The sequence below is a fragment of the Lepidochelys kempii genome, chromosome 9 (assembly GCF_965140265.1).
Source record: "Lepidochelys kempii isolate rLepKem1 chromosome 9, rLepKem1.hap2, whole genome shotgun sequence".
In the NCBI taxonomy this organism is placed as follows: Eukaryota; Metazoa; Chordata; order Testudines; family Cheloniidae; genus Lepidochelys; species Lepidochelys kempii.
Window position 1 is genome coordinate 56,522,553 of NC_133264.1, and position 25,912 is coordinate 56,548,464.

The 25,912-nt window shown below is 48.5% G+C and overlaps 1 protein-coding gene across 1 annotated transcript; it reads right to left on the reverse strand.

The window, feature by feature from the left end:
- Positions 1–3,769: 3,769 nt before the first annotated feature.
- ESPNL (espin like) lies at positions 3,770–24,793 on the reverse strand. The gene is given in 9 exon segments (XM_073358699.1): positions 3,770–5,018; positions 5,020–5,162; positions 5,215–5,286; positions 5,289–5,387; positions 5,390–5,690; positions 6,879–7,022; positions 10,410–10,578; positions 23,601–23,715; positions 24,685–24,793. Coding segments are annotated over 9 exon segments (2,028 nt in total). The 3' UTR covers positions 3,770–4,142.
- Between the last annotated feature and the right edge of the window lie 1,119 nt (positions 24,794–25,912).

Sequence of the window (25,912 nt, forward strand, 5' to 3'; positions counted from 1 at the left end):
CTCACCAGACTGCCCCGGTTCAGCATTTTGATTGATTTAAGGCAGGGGCTCCCCCACCCATCCCCCACATGCTATTAAAAACTCCATGGCCTACCTGTGCCACATCAACTGTATTTCTACATATAAAAGCCAGGGCCAGCATTAAGGGGGTGGCAAGCAGGGCAATTGCCAGGGGTCCCACACCACAGGGGGCGCTGCAAAGCTAAATTGCTCAGCTTTGGCTTCAGCCCAGGGCGGCGGGACTCGGGTCCCTGGTCTCCAGTTCCATGCTGTGGGGCGCTGGCTTTCTGCCCTGGGCCTCAGCAAGTCTAATGCCGGGCCTGCTTGGTGGACCCCCTGAAACCTGCTCATGCCCCCCCCAGGGGGACCTGGACCCCTGGTTGAGAACCACTGATTTAAGGCATGTCCCCATTGTAATGACGTAATCCTGGAGTGCAAGAGTGAGAACAGCAAGATGCACATACCGGGAGGCGGTAGGGTCACAACCTGGAAAAAGCTGTCCTGGTCACTCCTGCAATATGATTCCCTGTAGGATTCATATGAGGTTCATGCGCTTGGCAACATTCAGGGCACACCTGGAGTGTTGTATAGGAGCTGTGCACACATGGCTCCTCTCAAGGGCATGAACGTTGGAATCTTGCCCAGATGACATGAAGCGTGGGAAGCCGCCCAGGACTGGGCTCAAGGCCCGAGAGCAAGGAGTGCGGTAGATAGAAATTGGTAAATAAGAATGTTAAACAAAGCCAGTGTATTTCTTTTATCTGTTGGAGAATGTAATGCGCGAGGGGAGAGAAAAGAATAAAGGAGAGAGTGGAAAGCTGACAGGCAGAAGTCGGTTGGCAGACCAGCTCGCTTGCTTGCTAAAAGCTCTGTGCTGTCTTGTATTTGAACCGCCACAATTCCCTAACAGCAGCTGGACGTCTAACAAGCCCATCACATATCAAACTCAGGTGGCAAACAGCAGACACTCCTCTACATTAGGGCCAACAGAATCTTTACCATGTGGTGTGGCAGCTCCTCCAAATTGCGAACATCACGGCATACTCCTCTGGATTGAGCTTTCACCTGTGTGTTTTTATCCATGGACCAATCACTCAGTCCCTTCAGCTGGGTGAGACAAAATGGACAGACAGAGCTGTGACATCAGCACTCTGAAAATACCCCATCTCCCTGCTTCTTCCTAGCTCTCCTCCCAGCCTTTCCACCCCAGAACAGAATAGGAGGTAGAGCAGGACCCTGTGGGAAGCCTCAGTGGTAATCTCTGCAACACCTCTAGCCTGGGGTTTCATCCTCTTATGTGCTCCCAAGGACCTACCCAGCGCACAAGCCACTATTCCATCTGGATGCTGTGTCCCTGGACACAGCCCTACATTTGGGACTTGGGGGTTGAGCTTGATGATCTTTGCTGGTTGATCTATCTAAATGTTCTGAGTCTCTAAAACTTGATGGCACCCCCAACTGGAGTGCTCTGTGACACAGCAAAGAGATTTTTGTCTTGACTTAATTGGTGTTGCAAATTGCTCTATGCTCCTGACTCCAGTAATAGACTGCTGAATGAGCTCATTGCAGCTCCAGGCTTGTCATGAGTGGCACAGAAACCGGAGGACACTTATCTTCTGTTTCTAACAAGGGTACTCACAACAACAGCAATGCTGCCACTGCCACACAACCTGGAGTCTCGCGCTTTAGTTCCTCCAGTCCCCAAACTGTATTTATTTCTCTGCACTGAAATACAGATAAGGGGTGGCCTGGGTCTCTGGATCAGCTCTGTTAAATGGAGGTTACTTACCTCTAACTGGAGTTCTTCAAGATGGACTCTTCATAGTCCAAGGTACCTGCACCGATAGGCACATCCCACAAGTGAGAATATGCAGAGGACATAGAAGAAAAAGCATCATTCAATTCAAAATAGCTCAGCAGATCAGTGATTTGAATCTGTATGCAGGGGAGCAAGAGAATGATCCCTTTCAACACAATCTATTCCCCTGATTCTAACCAGTCAATAACTAAACAGTTAATAACCCAGTGAATATATTTTTCCTCTCCTATCTACAGTTCGCATTATTCTTGGCTAAATATAGTATGATATGCTACTTATCTCGCTCCTTAGCTAGAAGGCCTTTAAATGCCTCCATACTTCTCCCACAGGAATGCCCACAAATAAATAAAGACAGCAGTGACGCTGGAACCGAGATCTGTAGCTTTCTCACCAGCAGCCGGGAACCTGATTCTAGGGTCACATGTAGCAGGGTACAGTGGACTGATAAGACTGAGAGCACTATCAAGTGCTGCTTCCTCAGCGTACACAGAGCTGTCTGGGGAGTAGACACCCTGCCTACTTACCTTTGGGACTCTTCTGGATGCTCAAGGATATCTACTCATTTTCCAGTACACATGTGCAGCTTTTTCCTCTCTCATCCCTGGGCTGTAACAGTGAAACCTCAGAATTTCATAGATCCAGAGAGTCTAAGGCCATTGTAATTATCTAGTCTGACCTCCTGCATAACACAGGCCAGAGAACTTCACCCAGACCTTGGGTTTGGACTCAATTATATCCTTTCGGAAGACTTCCAGTCCCTAAAGATGCCAGGTGGTGCAGAATGTGCCCAACCCTTTGATGAATTATTCCCAAGGTAATTAACCCAATTTAATGAATTGCCAAGAAAAACAGAGATGATCTCAATGAGACAGAAAACTTGTTTATTAAGCCTCAGCCCACGCAAAAATCTTTAAAAGATCTCTTTAAAACTTTAGACAAAGAAAAAGTATGCGCTTTTTAAAAATAAACAATTATAAAATGAAATATATGATTCGGTATGTAATCGTAACAGGAGATGAAGTACCAAGGAAGAGAGCTTATTTCTTTTGGAGAATTTTAGTAAATCGGTAGTGTTTTCTGTTAACTATTTACCTACTTTTGAACGTTATAAATCACTTAGGTGATCGCTGGGGATTTTTGATCTTTATGGAACCCTCCAGCTCATGCAGGCTATCGAGGTGAAATGGTCATGAAGTACCAGCTTTCTCCTCTCTCTCTCTCGAGTAAATCAGGAGTCACCCCACCAAAGTCACTGCAGTTACATATAAGTGAGAGGACAATTAGGCTCAGACAATCAGGCATTGGCTCACAATCACCATTCCAGTGCCTTATTTATAAGGTTTGCCCAGCTCTGGTGTCTGACTTGTGGCACACCTGACATTTACTTTCCCCCTTTGGGGGGGCCCTTCTTGAGATGATGCACCATCCAGTCACTAAAAGGTGGGGGAAGCTCCTTCTTGAGCCCAACCATGATGCACCAAGTACAAGCCAGAGATGACCTGAGCCACTCCCTCCCCTTCATCTCTGGAATTCCCTGCCCCTGCCTGCTGACCACCACAGATCCACCCCAAGCCAGAGAATTTCTTGGTTTTAATGTCCCACAAGTCTCCTCACAAGACTTTTCCTCAGTCCAGAATCCGGCCTGTGCAGTCCATGTCAGTCTCTGCATTGGCCAGGAGATGGCAGGGGTGACATATGCAGAGCCTAGCATGAGGCTGCTGGCCTTTTACTGCTGCCAATCATTTCCTTAGCTGGCATTGCCGGTTGCAGCTGAATTTGTCCTTTGATACTCCCTGTATCCTCAAAGCCATCCCATGGTACTAGGGTCTGTGAGTGTTTGTGCAGAGGGCAGCCCATTGGCAGGTTCAGCTCCATCTGGGGCTTTCCATAGCGTTCAAAGTCATGCTATGCAGACAAAGAATCACAGGAGATTCTCCTGCCAGAGATAGAATAGCTGGGTGGGCTGGGGTGGAGGGGATAGGTGGCGAGCTGTCTTGTTGAAGAAATGGCAGCTTGCTTGAAAAGAAGAGGCATCTTAACAGTTGAAAAGGCTGAGGGGAAGAGCCTTGGAGTAGATTGTCAAAGGCACAATGGGAGCCGGCTGCCTAATTCCCTCTTTGTGCCTTGGAAAGTCTTCCTGCTAGTTCCGAAATCTATTCAGAAATCTCTCCATCAGAAAAATTTCTGAGCTCTTCAAGGTCTATTCCTTGACATATTTGAGAGATGGGGAGGGGGAAGAACCAGCATCCCAGGTGCAATACAGCCCCCAAGCTCCCATTCACACAAGGCCAAGGGAAGGCAGTTCCAACATGGCCAAAGGAGCTCACTCCTCAAAGTTGAAGTTGAAGATCTCAGCTTCTTTCTCTTTCCAGAAGGCAAAGCTGCGGTCAATGTATCTGCAGATCTCATCATTGTTGAAGCTACCTAGCTCAGAACAGTTTCCTGGATCATGTCCACCTTGCTCAAGAGCAGCACTCTGAACCCAAACTCTGGACACTGGCTTTAGAGAGCTTTCCGCTGATGCTCTACTTGGTTCCAGCTCCCAGGCTAGGTCCTTGGCGTTACCAAAAAACATGATCTTAATGTCTTCAAAGCTATCTTTCCAGCCGCGCTTGCCACCACTGATTTCATCAGTCACTGCCTTGTGGAAGGCTCGCAGGGTCTCCCAGCAGCGTCTGCTCAAGTGGTCGTTCACCTCGAAGCAGAGGAGGTGCCTCATCTTGCTTTCCTCCTGAGGAAGGTCCAGTTCCAGGATGTGGAAGTCGCCAAGCATAAAAAGGTCAAGAGTCAGGCTGTTGTAATCGGTGGGCACTCCATTGACGTGGGGCAGGAACTGCTCCAGGGAATAGATAGCCTGCTGGCGGTTCAGGCTGCAGATTTGTCGTGAGGGCACCTGAGAGGTGATGTCCTTCCTGTTGCCAGTCAGGTTCTTGATGGTGCTCCTTTGGTGAATTAAATAGCTCAGTTTTCTCATTTCCACCACCGGCTTCTCCTCGGGAATCTGTTCCTTTCTGACCGCTAGAGCTGCCTCCACCTCTCCTATTTTCCTGACTCTCTGGGACTCAAGCTTTTTCCTGGCTGTGATTTTCAAGGAAGCAGATTTCTTCCAGTGGCACAGAAACAGCATCACTATTCGTTCTTTCCTGAGGCTAGCGGACTCTGCCACTGGAACAAGAAACCTGCTCACATCTGAAGGTTTCCTCTTTGCAGCTGATCCCAGGGTCACTGGCATTTTTCATCTCGCCAAACGCATGCTCTTCACAGACTAGTTTTCTCTTGCTCTTACTGCTGCTCCACTGATTTTGAGAAGCAACATCCTCGCCTGACCAGCACCCTCCTGAGTGTTCCCAAGGCCATTCTTAGCTCCAAGGCCATTCTTTGTTCTGGGAGAATATGTTTCTCAAAATTACCTCTCTGCTTCCTGTCAGAGACGCCATACTCCAGAATCTCTCTCTCTGCTCTCCCCCACTTGGACACTTACCCTCACTAGGCACGGATGATTCTTTTGGGGATGGCATCTCCGCCTCCTTCCTCAGGCCGTTTACATTAGTGAGCAGCACAGACATCCTTTCACCATGCCAGAGATTCGGCTGCACCAGATAGGAAGCGCCTGGCCATCCTGGTGCAGGAGCTGGCTGTTGACGGTGATATGGACAATGGGGGCAGGCAGGATGGTCTGCAGCTCCTCCACCAGGCACCCCAGCTCTCTCTCACACTCTTGACACCTGTTCCTCAGCTACAGATTCTCAATCTACTTCTCCAAGTAAAGTAGGTCGCCCTCAGTCAGCAACTCCCCGAAGGGGCCCAGGATACCATTGTGGGCCTGCAAATACCTCCAGTCCCACATCTCAACTGAACTGCCTCCATTGCTCTGTATGCGGGAGACAGAAATTGAGAGATTACAGAAGGTCATTAATGTAATCTTCTAGAGCCAGGTTTTCAGATCACCCACACACACACAGCCCACATACACACTGGTGTGATACAAAGGCACTGACATCCCAGCAATATGATGAACTTGCACAGGATTTGGCTCCCACTGCTTCTGCGATTGGTGATTAGAGAGGTAGTGACTTCTAAAAAATGGAGACGGGTCCGCCTCCCTAACACACGGGTCCAGGGCTCCCCCTTGCTTTGAGAAGGTCTCTGTGTCTATTGGTCTAAGGGCCATGTTGGCTTGAAAGTCATTGGCATTGTCTGAGTGCACAGTCCTTGCTCTGGCACCACGTAGCTTTCATTGGGTCTGCACTGAAGCTGAACAGCATGGTTTTGACCAATAGTTTTTTTCACTGAAATAAGCATTTTCAGGTCCTGAAACCTATTTCTCAAGTTTGGGTCAAATTCAGTGAAAGATTTTGGTCAAACTTTTTTTCCGAGTTGAAAAGTTTGTTTGTGACCGTTTTCTTTCAAAATGTTTCATTTCAACTCTTCAATTAGAAATGGCCATTTGAACTGACATTTGGATGATAAAAAACAAACACACCAAAAAAGGGTGAAACACTTCAAAAATGGCTGATTCAAAACACAAAGAAAAAAATTTCAAATTGACCTGAACATCTCAAGTCAACTAAAACATTTTACTTTAATTTTCATTTTGAAAAAAGTTTGGGGAAAGAAAGATTCTGGTTTGAATCGAACTGGACTTTTCCTCAGAAATATTGGTCCCCCGTCCCCCCCCCGAACCAAAAATCCATTATTTTTGAGGTCCTTGTCTGCACTGAGTTTCAAGAATAGACAAAAGCCTGAACCCTGCCCTGCCCTGGGACTGTGGGCTGAACCCTGGTGCCATTCCACTGAGGTAATTATACCAGTGACGGAAAACCAGGAGTGCAATGATCTCATGATATTAGCATTCAAGACTGAGGTAAGACTTGACGTAGCTGAGAGAAACTTAGGGCGTAAGCTGGGAAGAAGCAAAGAGGAACAAGCAAAGCAAGAAGAAGCCTATAAAGACTTTCTAACCCAGCCTACAACAGCCAGTTCTCCTTCAGTCAGCACAGTACCATTCCATCCTGCCCTTGCCCTCTCCTGCTTCCAGTCGAGCCTGCAGCTTCCTCACCATCTGCTGCCGCTTCCACTCAGGAATTGAGTGGTGATGTTCATCATGGGTGGGCACCAGGGCGTGGAGGTCTGATCCGTACGGCTCATCTAGTGGGAAGATGCAGCTGTTCTGCACAGGATCTGCTGGTGCAGTCTTCTCACCCTGCACAGTGATAGGAATCAGCTCGTGTTTTTCCAGTACAGCTAGTTTTTAAGAGGACTTCTTGCAGTGGACCATGCTGTCTGGGTTGCTCTGCTCAGGTAAAGCATCTTTGAATAGGTGCGGCTGTCACGTATTCCAAAACAGGAAGATGCTGGCGTAGGTCAGGGGGTGGCCTGGGATGGAAGCGACTATGTCTGGAGAGGATTGCAATCCTGTACCAGCCGAGTGGTCACCAGGAGCTGTTCCAGCCACTAGGAGCTGTGCCACCCAGCATAGATTGGCCTCGAGGCTGCTTTAAGATACTTTGGGGTTCAAACCGACTTCTATGTGCAGTCCTGACCGAAGGGTAAATGGAGGGCTTTAAGCCACCACTTTGTCCGCTCCTCCTCAACTGGATTCTGCACCAAGCACAGCCAGCCTGATTTGGGGCTCTAGCTAAAGATCGAATTCCAAGAGTCTGTCTTGGAGAACGTTTCACTCTGAATTTCACACTATGAGTGTATGTTTACACACCCAACCCTTTCAGCCATCCATCAGCACTGCAGGCTGGGAGCCCAGGTTACGGAGTGCCCTCTTACTGCCCGGCTGAATTGCTGAGAGCTGGAGTATGTGCAGATAACCAAAGAGCAAGTCTGTGACATGCACTAGCACCATCCAGAGGCCCTGGCGGATGGCACATGCTCAGGTTGTGAAGTACAGGAGCCTCAGGAGGAAAGCATCCTCTCCAGCCACGTTTGGATGTGTTCAGAGCAGGACAGCACATTCAGCAGCACAGCAGCCACTAACGTTTTGCTTGAGCACAGATATTCATGACGGTGGGCGGGAGTTAGATGCCAAACTCCCACACCAAGCCTCGGCAGCAGCTACGTCCTGGTCAGCACGTCAGCCCTCTGTGACAGCCAGGGTTTGGGGGGATGAAAACGGCCAGTAATGGTTTTGATCATTTTCTTAACTCATTTTGGAAAAAAAAATTGAATTTGGTACTAAAGTGTTTGTGAAACATGACTGTCAAAAGAACAAAGGTCTACATGCCACAACTTTACTCATTTTTCTGATTTCTAGAAGCTATCCAAATGGCCTTGGGGATGCGGAGGGAGAGGCAAGGAACCTGAGTAAATACCTCGCCAGCGCTGTCCCCTGGGGTTTGTTCTATTGGCTGCTAACACTGATTGCAGCAGTGGTAAATATAATGGGATGTTAGTGTGCTATTCCACAGCCAGTGTATGCATCTGCTGAAGGAGCTACCCTCCTTTAGGCAGAATCCTCTGGTGGTGTAGAGCCACCATACTGGCTTCTACACCACTCCCCAGCCTTCAGCCAGCAGAGGCGTTGGGCCTGGGAGAAAGGGAGTCTCTGACTCAGGAAAGATTGGCGATGCCGCCAGAGACAACAAATTGTAGCTGAATGGAGATTGTTGCCTTGAGCACTGATCAAAAACCTCGGAAGTTCAGCTGAAGAGGCATCTCTGACGAACAGAGGAGAGGTCAAGCGGAAATAGAAAGTCCAAAGGGAGCTGCGGAGATGAGTCAGCAACATACGGAGTGTGCGAACAAGGCTGTGATCCTGACCTTCTGCAGGGATTTGCACAATTTCGACTCTCCTATGAGTAGTTTGCTGGGCTTGCTAGTTTTCAGCTTGTTGAAGGACCTTCTGGTTGGAGGGAGAGAAAATACAGACTTGTGGAAAAGAGGTTCAGGGCAATGGGAAGAGTAGGGCATGCAGTTAGACAACAGATTGAGACCCTGTCCTTTACAGGCTCTATGCTTGGGGACAGAGGGTAAATGAGAACAATTTTAAGGGGGTATTTCGCTTTAGCAGTACAGTGATTTGCATTATTAAGAATACAGACTGAGTAATGGTATTAATCAGCAAGGAAAGTCAATACTCTATTAGCCCTAGAGAACACATTTTAAATTATTACAAAATTTACATCCATTTCCAATTTCGCTGTAAAATATTTGCAAATATAATACAAATATTTTGGAGCAGCCTTCACCTGGCATAGAGGATAGAGTTCCATGGAAGTCAATTTTCAGTTTTACTGAAGTCAATGGCTAGAGGCTAGTTGATACCACCTGAGACTCTAACCCATAAAGTGCATAAATATTTGCTATTTTACAGTTCCTGTGAATACTGATAGTCACTAGTATATACCAGTGAAATACTACAGGATTGCCCCAGGCCATTTAAGACTGGAACAGCCAGGAAGCTCTAACATTCACATCTGTTGGTGAGCGTTTCAGAAGAAATACGAGATCCTGGACTCACTGGCTATGTTCTGATGTGTGTGGATAATTCCTTCTTTCACCATGGCTAGGTGTGTGGCTTACTCCCAGCGGCAGAGGATGATTCACTGATGTCCGAGACTGGAAAGACACAGAGAAAGAAGGGCTCTTCAATCTCTGAAAATGTGAAACAGGTTTCAGTGTCTACATCTTCCAAAATAACATGGGGTCTTTCTACTGCTTTCCTTTTGGCTCAACCAATTAGAGCAGCTTCATGGCCACTTACTGGTAGTGCCAGTTAGCACAGCAGCATTGTGAATCTTCCCACAGATCTTGGCTTCACATCAGCTGGTATCAAGCAGATATAGCCCTTCCAACGTTAGGAATAATACATATCTACACAGCATTGCCCTGTGAATGTCCACTCAGATTCCAGTCAGGTGAGACTCCTCACTGCTCCTTACTGGGAGATTCAGCACTTGAGTGGACTACTCAGAGAAAAACAACAAACAATATTTCTTTAATGCTTTTGCCCCTTCTTCTGTTCCCAAATTATAAATGAACAGACTTAGATTTTTACAAATGTGTTTCATTATCTGAAATTATGTGTTCAATTATGTGTTTCAATTTAAAGATTCCTGAGACTTCTGGTATTTGCCATTTCTAATTCGCTCACATGTCCTGAGTTACTTGCTATTGTTCCTGTGACTTGACCGGGTATTTTCCAATCCTTCAGCTGCTTCTTTTCAGTTTCAGCTCAAGCAGTTGCACCAATACATGTTGGCACAAGTATTTGCGAAACTCTCTTCTTCCGCAAATGTTCTTGAGAAGAAACTCCCCTCTGAAAATGTTCAGGAAAGACAAATATAAATACTATGGAAGGAAATTCATGGGGTTAGATTCTGCTGTCATTTACACTGGAAGTTTAGGGAGCCGTGCCAGTGTAAAACAGGCATAAGCAAGAACAAAATCGGGTCTAGTGCTGTCATTCAAATAAATATTTGCAGAATTTGCCCAGCTCTAGTTAAGCAGTTTCTTTTAAGACACTTTACCAATATTAATTGCTCCAGTAGTGTGCCAAAGTTGATCCCCTCTAGGAACCTTCGAAAGAAAACAAAGATGAGCTCTTACACCAATCCCCGCCCTGCAGGCTGTGGGGTACCTTGCCATTCTCCATCCTCGCGATGGCCTCACTCGACATCCTGAGGTGCTCCTGTCCACTCTCTGGTCGGTAGTAGTCGTCAGTGTGCTGATTCTTTATTACTGGAGTCCTTTTGACACTCCTGACTACTAGAAGTCCTCCACTGAGCGGACTACTGGGACATAGACAACTGTGAAAGAGGACAGGGAAGCACAACACCTGATCATCCAGTTGCCCAGTGCAGGGGGGATGAACAATTATCCTCCAAGGAGGAGTTTGGGAGGGAGTCATCTGTTAGTATTGCCTCTTCCATAATGGCCTCCCTTAAACCATAGGTTACTGCTGCAAGACAGATCTCATTCTTCTCAAGGGGGACTAGTGCACCTGTGACAATAATGCCACATGGAAATTAGTTGCAATCCTACTTGTCCTCATTTGGAAGGACCGTTATTAAAAAAACCCACCGAGATGGACTAGCAGAGAGACAATGACCCCTTTTGCATAAAACAAGTACCCTGCACTACACTATACCTCTGACTAATTTCAGGGGGCGGTGCAGAACAACAGAGCAAGAATGGCAGGTTTTCTGAGATGGGTGGGAGGGATGTGAGGGGATGTTCCAAAGTTCTGATACCCAAAGGGACAATAGTAGCAGACACAGAGACAAACGAGCCGTTATCTATGTCCCTTCACATCATCATTGGGGGGGAGGGATAGCTCAGTAGGTTTGAGCATTGGCCTGCTAAACCCAGGGTTGTGAGTTCAATCCTTGAGGGGGCCATTTAGGGATCTGGGGCAAAAATTGGGGATTGGTCCTGCTTTGAGCAGGGGATTGGACTAGATGACCTCCTGAGGTCCCTTCCAACCCTGATATTCTATGATTCTATGATCAGCGTCAGCAGGTTTAGGCACTAGCCTGTCACTGTCTACAGACCTGTCACTGACTGCAGTCCAAATGAATATAGAGTCATTGCTCTCGTGGTCCCTTCAACTCATCAAGCCTGAGCTCCTATACAGCACCACAGCATCAGCACCACTCAGTGCCTGCACACTTGACCGAAGAAGCAAAATGAGTCTCACATCCCCCCCTCCCCCCCCGGGAGACCAGACTATTATGTGCCACAGGCAGAGAACAGGAGGGCCCAAGGTGTCCCAGTCCCAGAAGACCCCGCAGTACAGGGAAATGATTAAGTGAAATATGCTCAGATAATCCTGACAAGTGCCCTGCATCCACATGCTGCAGAGGAATGTGAAAACCTCCAAAGGCAAGGCCAGTCTGAACTGGGGGGAAATTCCTTCCCGACCCCATACATGGCGATCAGTTAGACACTGAGCAAATGATGAAGAGAAAGCCAGAGACGGTGTCTCCACAGAGCCCTGTTCCAGTCCAGCGTGTCTCATCTCTAGCTGTGGCTGTATTTAATGCTTCAGAGAAAGACAATAAAAAAAACTGTCCCCAATACATTGCGAGAGAGAGAAAATCCGTTCCTGACTCCTGCAGGTGTCTGGCAGAAGCCCTGAAGAATGACCTTTAGGAACAAAAGGCATACATTGGAAGTGAGCCCACAGAGCTGCCAAGCCCTGTCCCCGACCATCACAAACAATCTCATAAATTTGTCCAGTACTCTCTCAAAACTAAAGTTATTTCTCCCCACAACTCCTACTGGGAGATTGTCCCAGAACCTCAGGTTTCTGCTGGTTAGAAGCCTTCTAATTTCCAGCGTGAATTTTCTTCGTGATCAGTTGTGATCAGTTGTTCCATTAGCATTTAGCTTAAATAAACTTCACCCGCACTGTATTTACCCTCCAATGTACTTATAGAGACAAATATTTCCCCTCTCAGCCTCTTTTTTGTGAGACTAAACAAGCCAAGCTCTTCCAGGCTCCTCTCACATGATAGAGCCTCTGTTCCCTTGATCACCTAGTATCTCTTCTCTGCATCTAGTCCACCATCACAAAAGGTGGATTTAAACTTGATCAAGTGAACTGTTTGATTGTAAAAAGTCTATACAAGCTGTATCAGGAGTACTCCAAACCGTGAGCAGTTATCTACTAGTGTAGTAACCCTCTGAGATTAAAAAGAAAAGGAGGACTTGTGGCACCTTAGAAACTAACCAATTTATTAGAGCATAAGCTTTCGTGAGCTACAGCTCACTTCTTCAGATGCATATCGTGGAAACTGCAGCAGGCTTTATATATACACAGAGAATATGAAACAATACCTATTCCCACCCCACTGTCCTGCTGGTAATAGCTTATCTAAAGTGATTTCCAGCACAAATCCAGGTTTTCTCACCCTCCACCCCCCCACACAAATTCACTCTCCTGCTGGTGATAGCCCATCCAAAGTGATAACTCTTTACACAATGTGCATGACAATTAAGCTGGGCTTGACTCCCTCCAGTGCAGTAGGGGCTGCAATCTGCACCATCCTGCACCACCAGGGCAGTTCTAACATTAGGGTAGACTTCACCCTCTCCCTTTCTCTTGCCATTCCACTGGAAATTTATGCTTGGGGCACCACAGGAGCACCGCATACTGACACTGGCTGGAAGCTGCACTGGTTCACTACATCTCTGGGATGCCCTGCTTGGGCTGGTGCCAGCCCAGCTCAGGAGGCATACGTTCAGTACGACCTGTATGAATTCAGGATAGTATCTCAGTATTAGCCAGCCTAAATGTACTTCCTGTCTAAATAAAATTGGCAAAATGCAATCCATCCTCATAGCAATGTAATTATAGACATTTTAAAACACATGAATCATTACTTGACAAATGTATTAGACTGAGCTTGTCGCCATTCTGTAGCTCAACTCCCAGTTGGAAGAGGCAGGATGGGGAGCTAGCTCCGCGAGAGGATGCTTCACTCGCTGACCGTGCTTAAACTCCTGGATGTCTGCCACCTCTCTCAGGCAGTACATAGACAACAGTGTTGAAAGCTGCAGAAATATCCAGGAGAATTAGAATGAATGTCTCTCTTTATCCATTTACATACTTCATACATCAGTGCCCTTAGAGCGGTTTCCATCCCATATCAGTGCCTGACTCCGGCGTGTGCTGCGACTAGAATGTTGGCCTCATTAGATGGACTTGCTACTGACCTTTTGTTAGCTTCCATATCAGCGTGGTCAGGAATGAAACTTTTGACATTAGGAGGCAGTTGGCTAGAACCAATGTATCCAGATTTCGTCAGTGTCGGTCGGATTTCACTGCATGTTTGAAGCAGGAAGGGACCAGTCCCTCCCTAATGATCAGTTGACCATTTCTTCACGAGTGGCTTCAACTGCTTATAACTAAGGCTGTCAGTCGTTCATGTAAGTCACAGGAGTCATGGAGTCTTTGACTTTCCTGGAAGTCTGTGACTTCCAGAGCAGCCGGTGCAGGGTGACCCCAGGGCAGACGTACCGGTCACTGCTTGGGGTGGCCCCAGGCAGCTGGTCCCGGGAACTGTCCCAGAACAGTAGTCCAGGAGCAGCAGCGGGGCCCCATGCCTCCCTCCACCCGAAGCAGTAGGGGCCACCTACAGCCGAGAAGCAGAAGCATATACTGATGCTGCCCTCCCAGGAACAGCGGTGTCCGAGGAGTGCACCCCCTAACCCCCCGCGCCCAGTACCTAACGCATAACTAGGGGTAGTTTTAGTAAAAGTCATGGACAGGCCAAGACTTTTTGTTTATTGCCTGTAACCCGTGACTAAATTGTAGCCTTACTTATAACTTTCACCAGCGAGTATGGGAATGGGTCAGAGCCACAGCTGTAGGGTTGAGACTCTTTTAGCATAGCCAGGACTGCTTTAATGTGCTTGTACTCTCTTAGTTTGGTGGGTTTGGGGGGCGGAGCAGATCCATGATGCTTTTTGCTGAGTTTTGTTGCAGGCTAATTGACTGTTTGTTTCCCTGCCAGCCTGAGCACAGGCCTGGGCCCCCAGCTGCAAGTGGAGACTGCTTCGTTCCCCACGGTGGCTGAAGTATCGTTAACGTAGTGAGGCAGAGTGGCCTCCTGAGGACCCAGAGTGGGAGTGTCCCCGATTGAGCCACTACAATACATATAGTAATTGTAAAGTTCTTCTTTTAGGCTTGTAGCTGTGATGGAATAAACTGCTGTCTTAAGTCAAGTCTCTGGCTGCTTCCAAATCATTGAAAGGTCCTCAGTCCACGGGTTAGAATGCGCCCATTAGTATAGTCCAGAGGCTTGGGCAGGATAGAGGCTGGAGCAGGATAGAGGCAAAATGGAGGGGTTTCCAGGGCCATTTATATCCTCTGCCATGTGGAGGGAAACCCATTGCTTCAAACAAAAACCTCAGCCCAGCTAGTAGAGAATCACAGGTGACCAGATAGTGTTTGGAGTCACATGGGCAAGTCACATGTTCATGCCCAGTTTCGCTCAGTCATTGCAGGAGGCCACTACCTATTTTCCAGATAGCACATTTGCAGGACAGTCCACTCAATGTAGATGGGTGTCTACTATGGTCCCTTGTGAGTTAAGTGTCCTTTTGACGGGCCACTCAATTTGAATAGTCCCTCCAAGATGTGCTGGCTAACTACTTCATGAGCATTTCCGCAGGAGCAAACATTTGAAATCCAGGTATAGAGCCAATGTTCATAATTTCAAATACAAAAGTAATACATGATTACAGATAGCATAATCACAATCTGTGACTCATAACCTTTTCATAGACATCTTACATGCCACCTTTTACACAAGATGTGTTGCAAATATATAACTGGGGTTGCAACAATGATCTACATGATCATATTTTAATCAGGTAAGGTCACACATGTGTTCTATATATAAATCTACAGTATTTACAGCTATATAATCTCTCTCCATGTATCGCAGATAGTCAGACTCTACCACTCTAGGGGTATCTATCATTGCTGTGTGACCTTGAACATCAGTGCCCCTCAGTCCCTCCTATTCTCTCCCTGTAGCAAATAATTGTTTAGTTTTAAGTGGGCTGTGATAGTTTGGTCTAATTTTGGCTGTTGTGTTTAGTGTGTGGGTGCTGCGTGGTGCTGGTGGCCTGTGATACACAGGAGGTCACACTAGAAGACCTGGTTGCCCCCTCTGGCATTTGACTCTGTGATTCTTTGCTTTTTGAATATTGCTAGTAGATGGATGAAATTAAAATCAAATGCTAACTGCTAATTTTTAAAAACTATTGCCTTTTTGATAGAATCAACACATTCGCTGTAATAATCCATTTAGACTCAAGCTGTCGCTGCTGTCCATCACTATCATACTAGCTTTCCCTACGCAGAACACTCTTCTAGTAAAGGCAAACACTGTGGGAATGGATGACAAAGGGAAAAACAAGGAAAAGACTCGATGTTAGCTTTTCGCAATTGAGTTATACAAAAGCATTCCACTGAAATCTGAACTAGTCTTGTTCTTCGGCAGAAGATACTGAACAAGGCTTTATTTGTGGAGAGGTTGACACTATGAAGGGGATAAATGAAAGCAGATATCGGGTTCGGAAATAGCCCTTCTTTCCTTTCTTTCTAACCTATTCTGCTTTTGTTCTGCAATCGCTGGATGGGATGCTATTCGGTACTGTAGATGCTATTCGGTTCCCGCGAATTAGAGCCTGGTACCTTTATTATAGGGAATATTGCTGATGAGCTGGGGCTGGGTATCAAACATGTCTCCTCGCCGCGGCGGATTGTGTTTTGTGCAGGGAACTGAACGAAAGCTTGGAGAAGTGAATTTGCAGAATGGGGCCCTAATTGTCAGTGAGACGATGGACAGAGGAGAGCTATGTGGGCGAACAGGAAGCTGTCAGATGAAATTTGAGGTTGTCATTGAAAATCCTCTCTCCTACACTATTGTCGGCTGGCAGTCCTGGTTACAAATGACAGCTCGCGCAGATTTCTCCAGAGTGGAGAAGTATCGCTCCCAGGAGCTGAGTCAGCAATGCCTGGCATGGTGTTCCCACCAGTCGGCTCTCACGATCCGGATGTTGGGAATACTTCTTTGGCCCCTTACAAACTTACGAGAAGTGAGCATTTGCTTTAAAAGTACATACGTGTCGTGAATGGAATAAAATCCCAATGTTAGTGTTACAAAAGTCACAGCAGGGAGAACAAGAGCCGATCCAAAATATCACTGTGAAAGCGAAAGACAACGGGATTTCCCAAAGATACGTCTGCATCGGTGTGCTGGATTCCAACACCGCCGGTCCCGTGCTTGGTTAAAACAGCTACGCTGCCAGACTAGCGGAGGATGTGGTCAAAGACGCATTGATTATTCAGCTGAATGCTACTGATGTATTTGAATGGAAGAAAAGAGTACACTTTGGGCACTAACGCTGCACCTGAAGTGCAGAGAATATTTTCTACTGAGCGTGATACCGGGCAGATACTGGAAGGGCGGGGGTGGATTTTGAGAAAAGGTGCAGAATATGATGTGGAAGTGCAGGCGCGGGAGGAAAGTCAGTTACTATTGGCATGCCATTGCAGTTCTTGTAAAGGTTGTGAATGGCAATGGCAATGTCCCAGCAGTGACGGTAAATTCCCTTTCTAATCCTATCGGGGAAGACACTGCAGCTGGGACGATGGTCGGTCTGCTCAGCGTCATAGACCGGGGCTCCGAAGACAACGGGAAGATCAGCGGCCACATTCTGCAGAACGTACCGTTTCAGCTGCTGTCCCTGCGGAAAACACATTCTCCTTGGTGACCAGCGGCGTCTTGGGCAGAGGGGCGGCCACCTACAACATCACTATAGTTGCCTGTGATTGCGGCTCCCCTCCCCTGCCTCGCAGGGAATCCCTCCGAGTGAGAATTTCCTATGTAAATGACAAGGTCCCCTGCTTCGAATCGGCCTCGTACACGGTCTGTGTGCCAGCGAATCACTCTGAGTCTGGCCGCCTCCATTTTCTCGGTGGCCGGCGTGTGGCCCCTGATGGCTGGAAATGGCCGATTGTCCTACGCCATCTTGAGCGGCGAGGCGCTGGGGGACCGCTGGTTTCCATCAGCTCCCGGGGCGGGGATATTTACGCGCTGGGCACCTGGGCCTGCGGGCGAACGAAGAACTTCAGTGTCCATGTCCCGGCGGCGGACGCTGGGGTCCCCTCCCTGAGCGGCACAGCCTCTGTGCACATCTTCATTCTCGACGAGGATAACAACGTTTGTTGCCTGCTGCCAGCTGGGGAGCCGCGGGTGTTGCGGGAAAGTGCCCCGCGCTGCGAGCTGCGGGCACTTGGCTCAAAGGCTGCGGGTTTCTGACGGCGATCTGGGCTGTCACACGTGGCTCTCCTTCCAGCGGGCCGCTGACCGCAGCCTGTTCCGGGTGGGGCTGCACATGGGGAATCAGAACGCTGCGGCTGGGGAGCGAGGCCGGTGACTGTGGTGAAAGATCAGGGAGACCCAGTGCTTTCTACAGCCATAACCGTCACCCTGAACTGATCGAGCAGCTCACCGAGGGTTTGTCTTATATGACAGTGTGACTGATAGTCACCCTGGGGTGCATTTCCTTTATTTTCTTCTTCAAACTAAGACAGACTCCAGAACCCTGCCTTTTGAGACAGACACACTAGCCTGCTGCAACCCACACCCAGGATCTGGGCCAACCGATGCCTCCTAAATTGGTTTGTGAGTGCATCTTCACACTCATACAGTGCAGAGCAGCTGGTCCTTAACCATCATGGATCTGCCCCCCCCCCCCAACCCACCAAACTAAGAGAGTACAAGCACATTAAAGCAGTCCTGGCTATGCTAAAAGAGTCTCAACCCTACAGCTGTGGCTCTGACCCATTCCCATATTCGCTGGTGAAAGTAATAAGTAAGGCTACAATTTAGTCACGGGTTACAGGCAATAAACAAAAAGTCTTGGCCTGTCCATGACTTTTACTAAAACTACCCCTAGTTATGCGTTAGGTACTGGGCGCGGGGGGTGAGGGGGTGCACTTCTCGGACACCGCTGTTCCTGGGAGGGCGGCATCAGTATATGCTTCTGCTTCTCGGCTGCAGGTGGCCCCTACTGATCCATGATGCTTTTTGCTGAGATTTGTTGCAGGCTGTAGGCACTTGGGATTGATGAAACGAAGCTCTTTAGCGTTGGATTTGGCAGCATGGATGGAAGCTATCCTGCTGCTTACCTTTCTTCCCTGTGTCAGGATCCTGAACTCAACCAACTCATGGTCACTGCCTCCCAAATTCCCATCCACTTTTGCTTCCCTCGCTAATTCTTCCTGGTTTGTGAGCAGCAGGTCAAGAAAAGCTTCCCCCGTAGTTGGCTCCTCTAGCACTTGCACATTGTCCCCTACATTTTCCAAAAACTTCCTAGATTGTCTATGCACCGCTGTATTGCTTTCCCAGCGGACATCAGGAAAATTAAAGTCACCCATGAGAACCAGGGCTTGCGAGCTAGTAGCTTCTGCGAGTTGCCGGAAGAAAGCCTGGTCCACCTCATCCCTCTGGTCCCGTGGTCTATAGCAGACTCCCACCACTACATCACTCTGGTTGCTCACACTTCTAATAGAGCATCCCATGTGATGCGGAATGCATCTCCTAGGAATCCATGTCCCAGGCGCGCTCTAGAGCACAATTTTGAGGGCAAATGTTCTCCGGAGTGGCAATGATGTCTATGGTGGGGAATCCCAAGCAGATGAAGATGTAATGAAGGACTCACGTGTCGAGTTCCCATTCATGATCGTGGGAAAAATCCCCTCCAGTTTGCAGTGATGTTTTGGTGTCCAGGGAGGTATGCGGCTGAACGCGCTATCTCAGAGTGGATACATCGTTGCATACTTTTGGTGCCTCAGAGCAGAGAGTGGGACGTCGCCTGTTGAGGTAGAACATGCAGGCGGTATTGTCCATCATGACTCTGGTGCAGTGTGCGATCCCTGGGATAAAGTGTCTGCAGGCATTGCGGACTGCTCGTAGCTCTAGGAGGTTAATGTGCAGAGTGTATCTGGTTAAGGACCAGCTGCTCTGCACTGTATGAGTGTGAAGATGCACTCACAAACCAATTTAGGAGGCATCGGTTGGCCCAGATCCTGGGTGTGGGTTGCAGCAGGCTAGTGTGTCTGTCTCAAAAGGCAGGGTTCTGGAGTCTGTCTTAGTTTGAAGAAGAAAATAAAGGAAATGCACCCCAGGGTGACTATCAGTCACACTGTCATATAAGACAAACCCTCGGTGAGCTGCTCGATCAGTTCAGGGTGACGGTTATGGCTGTAGAAAGCACTGGGTCTCCCTGATCTTTCACCACAGTCAGCGGCCTCGCTTCCCAGCCGCAGCGTTCTGATTCCCCATGTGCAGTCCCACCCGGAACAGGCTGCGGTCAGCGGCCCGCTGGAAGGAGAGCCACGTGTGACAGCCCAGATCGCCGTCAGAAACCCGCAGCCTGTGAGCCAAGTGCCCGCAGCTCGCAGCGCGGGGCACTTTCCCGCAACACCCGCGGCTCCCCAGCTGGCAGCAGGCAACAAACGTTGTTATCCTCGTCGAGAATGAAGATGTGCACAGAGGCTGTGCCGCTCAGGGAGGGGACCCCAGCGTCCGCCGCCGGGACATGGACACTGAAGTTCTTCGTTCGCCCGCAGGCCCAGGTGCCCAGCGCGTAAATATCCCCGCCCCGGGAGCTGATGGAAACCAGCGGTCCCCCAGCGCCTCGCCGCTCAAGATGGCGTAGGACAATCGGCCATTTCCAGCCATCAGGGGCCACACGCCGGCCACCGAGAAAATGGAGGCGGCCAGACTCAGAGTGATTCGCTGGCACACAGACCGTGTACGAGGCCGATTCGAAGCAGGGGACCTTGTCATTTACATAGGAAATTCTCACTCGGAGGGATTCCCTGCGAGGCAGGGGAGGGGAGCCGCAATCACAGGCAACTATAGTGATGTTGTAGGTGGCCGCCCCTCCGCCCAAGACGCCGCTGGTCACCAAGGAGAATGTGTTTTCCGCAGGGACAGCAGCTGAAACGGTACGTTCTGCAGAATGTGGCCGCTGATCTTCCCGTTGTCTTCGGAGCCCTGGTCTATGACGCTGAGCAGACCGACCATCGTCCCAGCTGCAGTGTCTTCCCCGATAGGATCGGAAAGGGAATTTTCCGTCACTGCTGGGACATTGTAATTGCCATTCACAACATTTACAAGAACTGTGCAACGCTAACTGACTTCCCTCCCGCGCCTGCACTCCCACATTATATTCTCCACAATTCACTTCACCTTCCACCCCTAACTCCCCGTTATCAGGATCGATAGAAAACATTTTCTGAACATTGATTGTCGTGTTGCTGCCAACAATTTCCTCTAGCCTTCCATTTCCTCCTTCATTTAAATCGGTGCCATTCAGTCACTAACCAGGATGCCTTTGTCCACAATCTCCACTAGGCAGATAGTGTAGATGTTTCCATGAAATGCAGGGGCGTTATTGTTAGACTCCAGCACAGTGATACTCATCCGGCGGGTGCCAGATCTTTGGGGAGCCCCATTGTGTTTAGCTGCTGTTATTCGAGTCTGAGTCGATCCTTTTTCTCTGTCCAATGACTCTTCCAGTATTAAAATTGCCACTTTATTATGTCCGCCACGAGGCTCTACTTTCAAAGCAAAGTGTGCATTTGCCCAAATCTCATATGTGACCAAAGAATCAGTACCAAGAGGATCTTGAGCCCTACTATAGGAAGTACACTGCCCACTAAAACAGATTCAGCCACGTGGGGAAATCATCCAGGATTTCTAGTTCCACATACTACATTGCAAGATTTTCAACCACAATCTTAAATTTCAGTGCACAACGTCCTGTCCGCCCACGCAGCTCTGCTCTGTCCTTTTTCACAGTGACGATCAGGGCTCCATTCTGCATTTTCAGCTCCACAAATTCTCCGTTCCTGACACAGTCCGCAGCCTGCGAGCTGGCAGGTTTCTGATATTATCCAGTTCTAGATCCTCGGCCATATTCCCCATAAAAGCACCAGGCTAGCGCTTCAGACACTCAGTAACGAGCCTCTTCAGAGACAGACACACAGAACCAGCATGCAGTAAATAGGTCTCTTAAGTACCAGCCCTGAGTCCGACATCTTAGTTTGCTTCTGTTCTTCATAGTAACCGCTTCATAAAGGCTTGGCAATAAGATCATTTCTTGTCTCTGCCTCGCTGTGGTTCACGATGTTGTGCAACAAAATAAAGAAATAATTAAAATATACAGATACATTCCTTTGAAAATACCTTTCTTTTACCTTTGCCTGTTTACTCGTGTGGTGACCGTTGTCTTTAGTGACTTGCTTTGCTGACTGCACTGTGAAAGGGGAAAATCATCCGCGATCCTTGTCCGTAACTGTAGACAACAGCGACATCTTGAGTCTAAACCAAAAATTGCTCGAAATGAATCGCAACATCAAAACCTCTATCAAGAAAATGCTTCATCAAATGTGAAGAGGAAAGATAAATGTGGGAATGTCATAAAAGCTACAAACACATATTTTCTACTGATTCTTTTGCACGTGTAGGCTGTTATAGTATCGGGTTCTGTAATTTAAAAACCAACGAAAAAATATAAGTCTTGACCCAGTTATAATATGTCCTCTTACTACAGCGTCCATTTTCTTTTACTGCATACCCTTAGGCTCCGTATCTCTTGCTAATGACGCATCTCATATACTTTGGCAAATAGGCCGATAAATGAAATATTTAAAGCTAGACATAAATAATTAGGATGTAATTGTTAGTCGTCAATATTGGGAGTTTGTCTCCTTACATATTAGTCATCATCGTATGCGGATGAATTAGAAAAATAGTATAAAAGCATTATCATATGTTTATTAAATGTTTGCCTCCACTGAAAGTACCTAGTTATCTACAAAAGGTTAAACTTCATTCCATCTTTGTTAAGAAACTAACATATCTTACAAACGAAAAGAAGAAAGCAAAGCTTTTTACTCAAAACAGCTGACTGAACAAAACATCTCCTTCCTAATCGGAAGCTTCCTGAATTTGGGCTGTCAGGCACAGATCGCAGTCAAGGAGAGAAAGTTAAAAAACCTTGGGTTTTGTCATCCCTGAGTCTAAGTTCTAAAAAGCACTATGGCTCTCTTCCCTTGATCACCTGGTATCTCTTCTCTGCATCTAGTCCACCATCACAAAAGGTGGATTTAAACTTGATCAAGTGAACTGTTTGATTGTAAAAAGTCTATACAAGCTGTATCAGGAGTACTCCAAACCGTGAGCAGTTATCTACTAGTGTAGTAACCCTCTGAGATTAGGACATTATGGGTTTGACTCCCTCCAGTGCAGTAGGGGCTGCAATCTGCACCACCAGGGCAGTCCTAACGTTAGGGTAGACTTCACCCTCTCCCTTTCTCTTGCCATTCCACTGGAAATTTATGCTTGGGGCACCACAGGAGCACCGCATACTGACACTGGCTGGAAGCTGCACTGGTTCACTACATCTCTGGGATGCCCTGCTTGGGCTGGTGCCAGCCCAGCTCAGGAGGCATACGTTCAGTACGACCTGTATGAATTCAGGATAGTATCTCAGTATTAGCCAGCCTAAATGTACTTCCTGTCTAAATAAAATTGGCAAAATGCAATCCATCCTCATAGCAATGTAGTTATAGATATTTTAAAACACATGAATCATTACTTGACAAATGTATTAGACTGAGCTTGTCGCCATTCTGTAGCTCAACTCCCAGTTGGAAGAGGCAGGATGGGGAGCTAGCTCCGCGAGAGGATGCTTCACTCGCTGACCGTGCTTAAACTCCTGGATGTCTGCCACCTCTCTCGGGCAGTACATAGACAACCGTGTTGAAAGCTGCAGAAATATCCAGGAGAATTAGAATGAATGTCTCTCTTTATCCATTTACATACTTCATACATCAGTGCCCTTAGAGCGGTTTCCATCCCATATCAGTGCCTGACTCCGGAGTGTGCTGCGACTAGAATGTTGGCCTCATTGGATGGACTTGCTACTGACCTTTTGTTAGCTTCCATATCAGCGTGGTCAGGAATGAAACTTTTGACATTAGGAGGCAGTTGGCTAGAACCAATGTATCCAGATTTCGTCAGTGTCGGTCGGATTTCACTGCATGTTTGAAGCAGGAAGGGACGAGTCCCTCCCTAATGATCAGTTGACCATTTCTTCACGAGTGGCTTCAACTGCTTATAACTAAGGCTGCCAGTCGTTCATGTAAGTCACAGGAGTCATGGAGTCTTTGACTTTCCTGGAAGTCTGTGACTTCCAGAGCAGCCGGTGCAGGGTGACCCCAGGGCAGACGTACCGGTCACTGCTTGGGGTGGCCCCAGGCAGCTGGTCCCGGGAACTGTCCCAGAACAGTAGTCCAGGAGCAGCAGCGGGGCCCCATGCCTCCCTCCACCCGAAGCAGTAGGGGCCACCTGCAGCCGAGAAGCAGAAGCATATACTGATGCCGCCCTCCCAGGAACAGCGGTGTCCGAGAAGTGCACCCCCTCACCCCCCGCGCCCAGTACCTAACGCATAACTAGGGGTAGTTTTAGTAAAAGTCATGGACAGGCCAAGACTTTTTGTTTATTGCCTGTAACCCGTGACTAAATTGTAGCCTTACTTATAACTTTCACCAGCGAGTATGGGAATGGGTCAGAGCCACAGCTGTAGGGTTGAGACTCTTTTAGCATAGCCAGGACTGCTTTAATGTGCTTGTACTCTCTTAGTTTGGTGGGTTTTGGCGGGGGGGGCAGATCCATGATGCTTTTTGCTGAGTTTTGTTGCAGGCTGTAGGCACTTGGGATTGATGAAACGAAGCTCTTTAGCGTTGGATTTGGCAGCATGGATGGAAGCTATCCTGCTGCTTACCTTTCTTCCCTGTGTCAGGATCCTGAACTCAACCAACTCATGGTCACTGCCTCCCAAATTCCCATCCACTTTTGCTTCCCTCGCTAATTCTTCCTGGTTTGTGAGCAGCAGGTCAAGAAAAGCTTCCCCCGTAGTTGGCTCCTCTAGCACTTGCACATTGTCCCCTACATTTTCCAAAAACTTCCTAGATTGTCTATGCACCGCTGTATTGCTTTCCCAGCGGACATCAGGAAAATTAAAGTCACCCATGAGAACCAGGGCTTGCGAGCTAGTAGCTTCTGCGAGTTGCCGGAAGAAAGCCTGGTCCACCTCATCCCTCTGGTCCCGTGGTCTATAGCAGACTCCCACCACTACATCACTCTGGTTGCTCACACTTCTAATAGAGCATCCCATGTGATGCGGAATGCATCTCCTAGGAATCCATGTCCCAGGCGCGCTCTAGAGCACAATTTTGAGGGCAAATGTTCTCCGGAGTGGCAATGATGTCTATGGTGGGGAATCCCAAGCAGATGAAGATGTAATGAAGGACTCACGTGTCGAGTTCCCATTCATGATCGTGGGAAAAATCCCCTCCAGTTTGCAGTGATGTTTTGGTGTCCAGGGAGGTATGCGGCTGAGATGGCGATGCCGTTTTGGATACATCGTTGCATACTTTTGGTGCCTCAGAGCAGAGAGTGGGACGTCGCCTGTTGAGGTAGAACATGCAGGCGGTATTGTCCATCATGACTCTGGTGCAGTGTGCGATCCCTGGGATAAAGTGTCTGCAGGCATTGCGGACTGCTCGTAGCTCTAGGAGGTTAATGTGCAGAGTGTATCTGGTTAAGGACCAGCTGCTCTGCACTGTATGAGTGTGAAGATGCACTCACAAACCAATTTAGGAGGCATCGGTTGGCCCAGATCCTGGGTGTGGGTTGCAGCAGGCTAGTGTGTCTGTCTCAAAAGGCAGGGTTCTGGAGTCTGTCTTAGTTTGAAGAAGAAAATAAAGGAAATGCACCCCAGGGTGACTATCAGTCACACTGTCATATAAGACAAACCCTCGGTGAGCTGCTCGATCAGTTCAGGGTGACGGTTATGGCTGTAGAAAGCACTGGGTCTCCCTGATCTTTCACCACAGTCAGCGGCCTCGCTTCCCAGCCGCAGCGTTCTGATTCCCCATGTGCAGTCCCACCCGGAACAGGCTGCGGTCAGCGGCCCGCTGGAAGGAGAGCCACGTGTGACAGCCCAGATCGCCGTCAGAAACCCGCAGCCTGTGAGCCAAGTGCCCGCAGCTCGCAGCGCGGGGCACTTTCCCGCAACACCCGCGGCTCCCCAGCTGGCAGCAGGCAACAAACGTTGTTATCCTCGTCGAGAATGAAGATGTGCACAGAGGCTGTGCCGCTCAGGGAGGGGACCCCAGCGTCCGCCGCCGGGACATGGACACTGAAGTTCTTCGTTCGCCCGCAGGCCCAGGTGCCCAGCGCGTAAATATCCCCGCCCCGGGAGCTGATGGAAACCAGCGGTCCCCCAGCGCCTCGCCGCTCAAGATGGCGTAGGACAATCGGCCATTTCCAGCCATCAGGGGCCACACGCCGGCCACCGAGAAAATGGAGGCGGCCAGACTCAGAGTGATTCGCTGGCACACAGACCGTGTACGAGGCCGATTCGAAGCAGGGGACCTTGTCATTTACATAGGAAATTCTCACTCGGAGGGATTCCCTGCGAGGCAGGGGAGGGGAGCCGCAATCACAGGCAACTATAGTGATGTTGTAGGTGGCCGCCCCT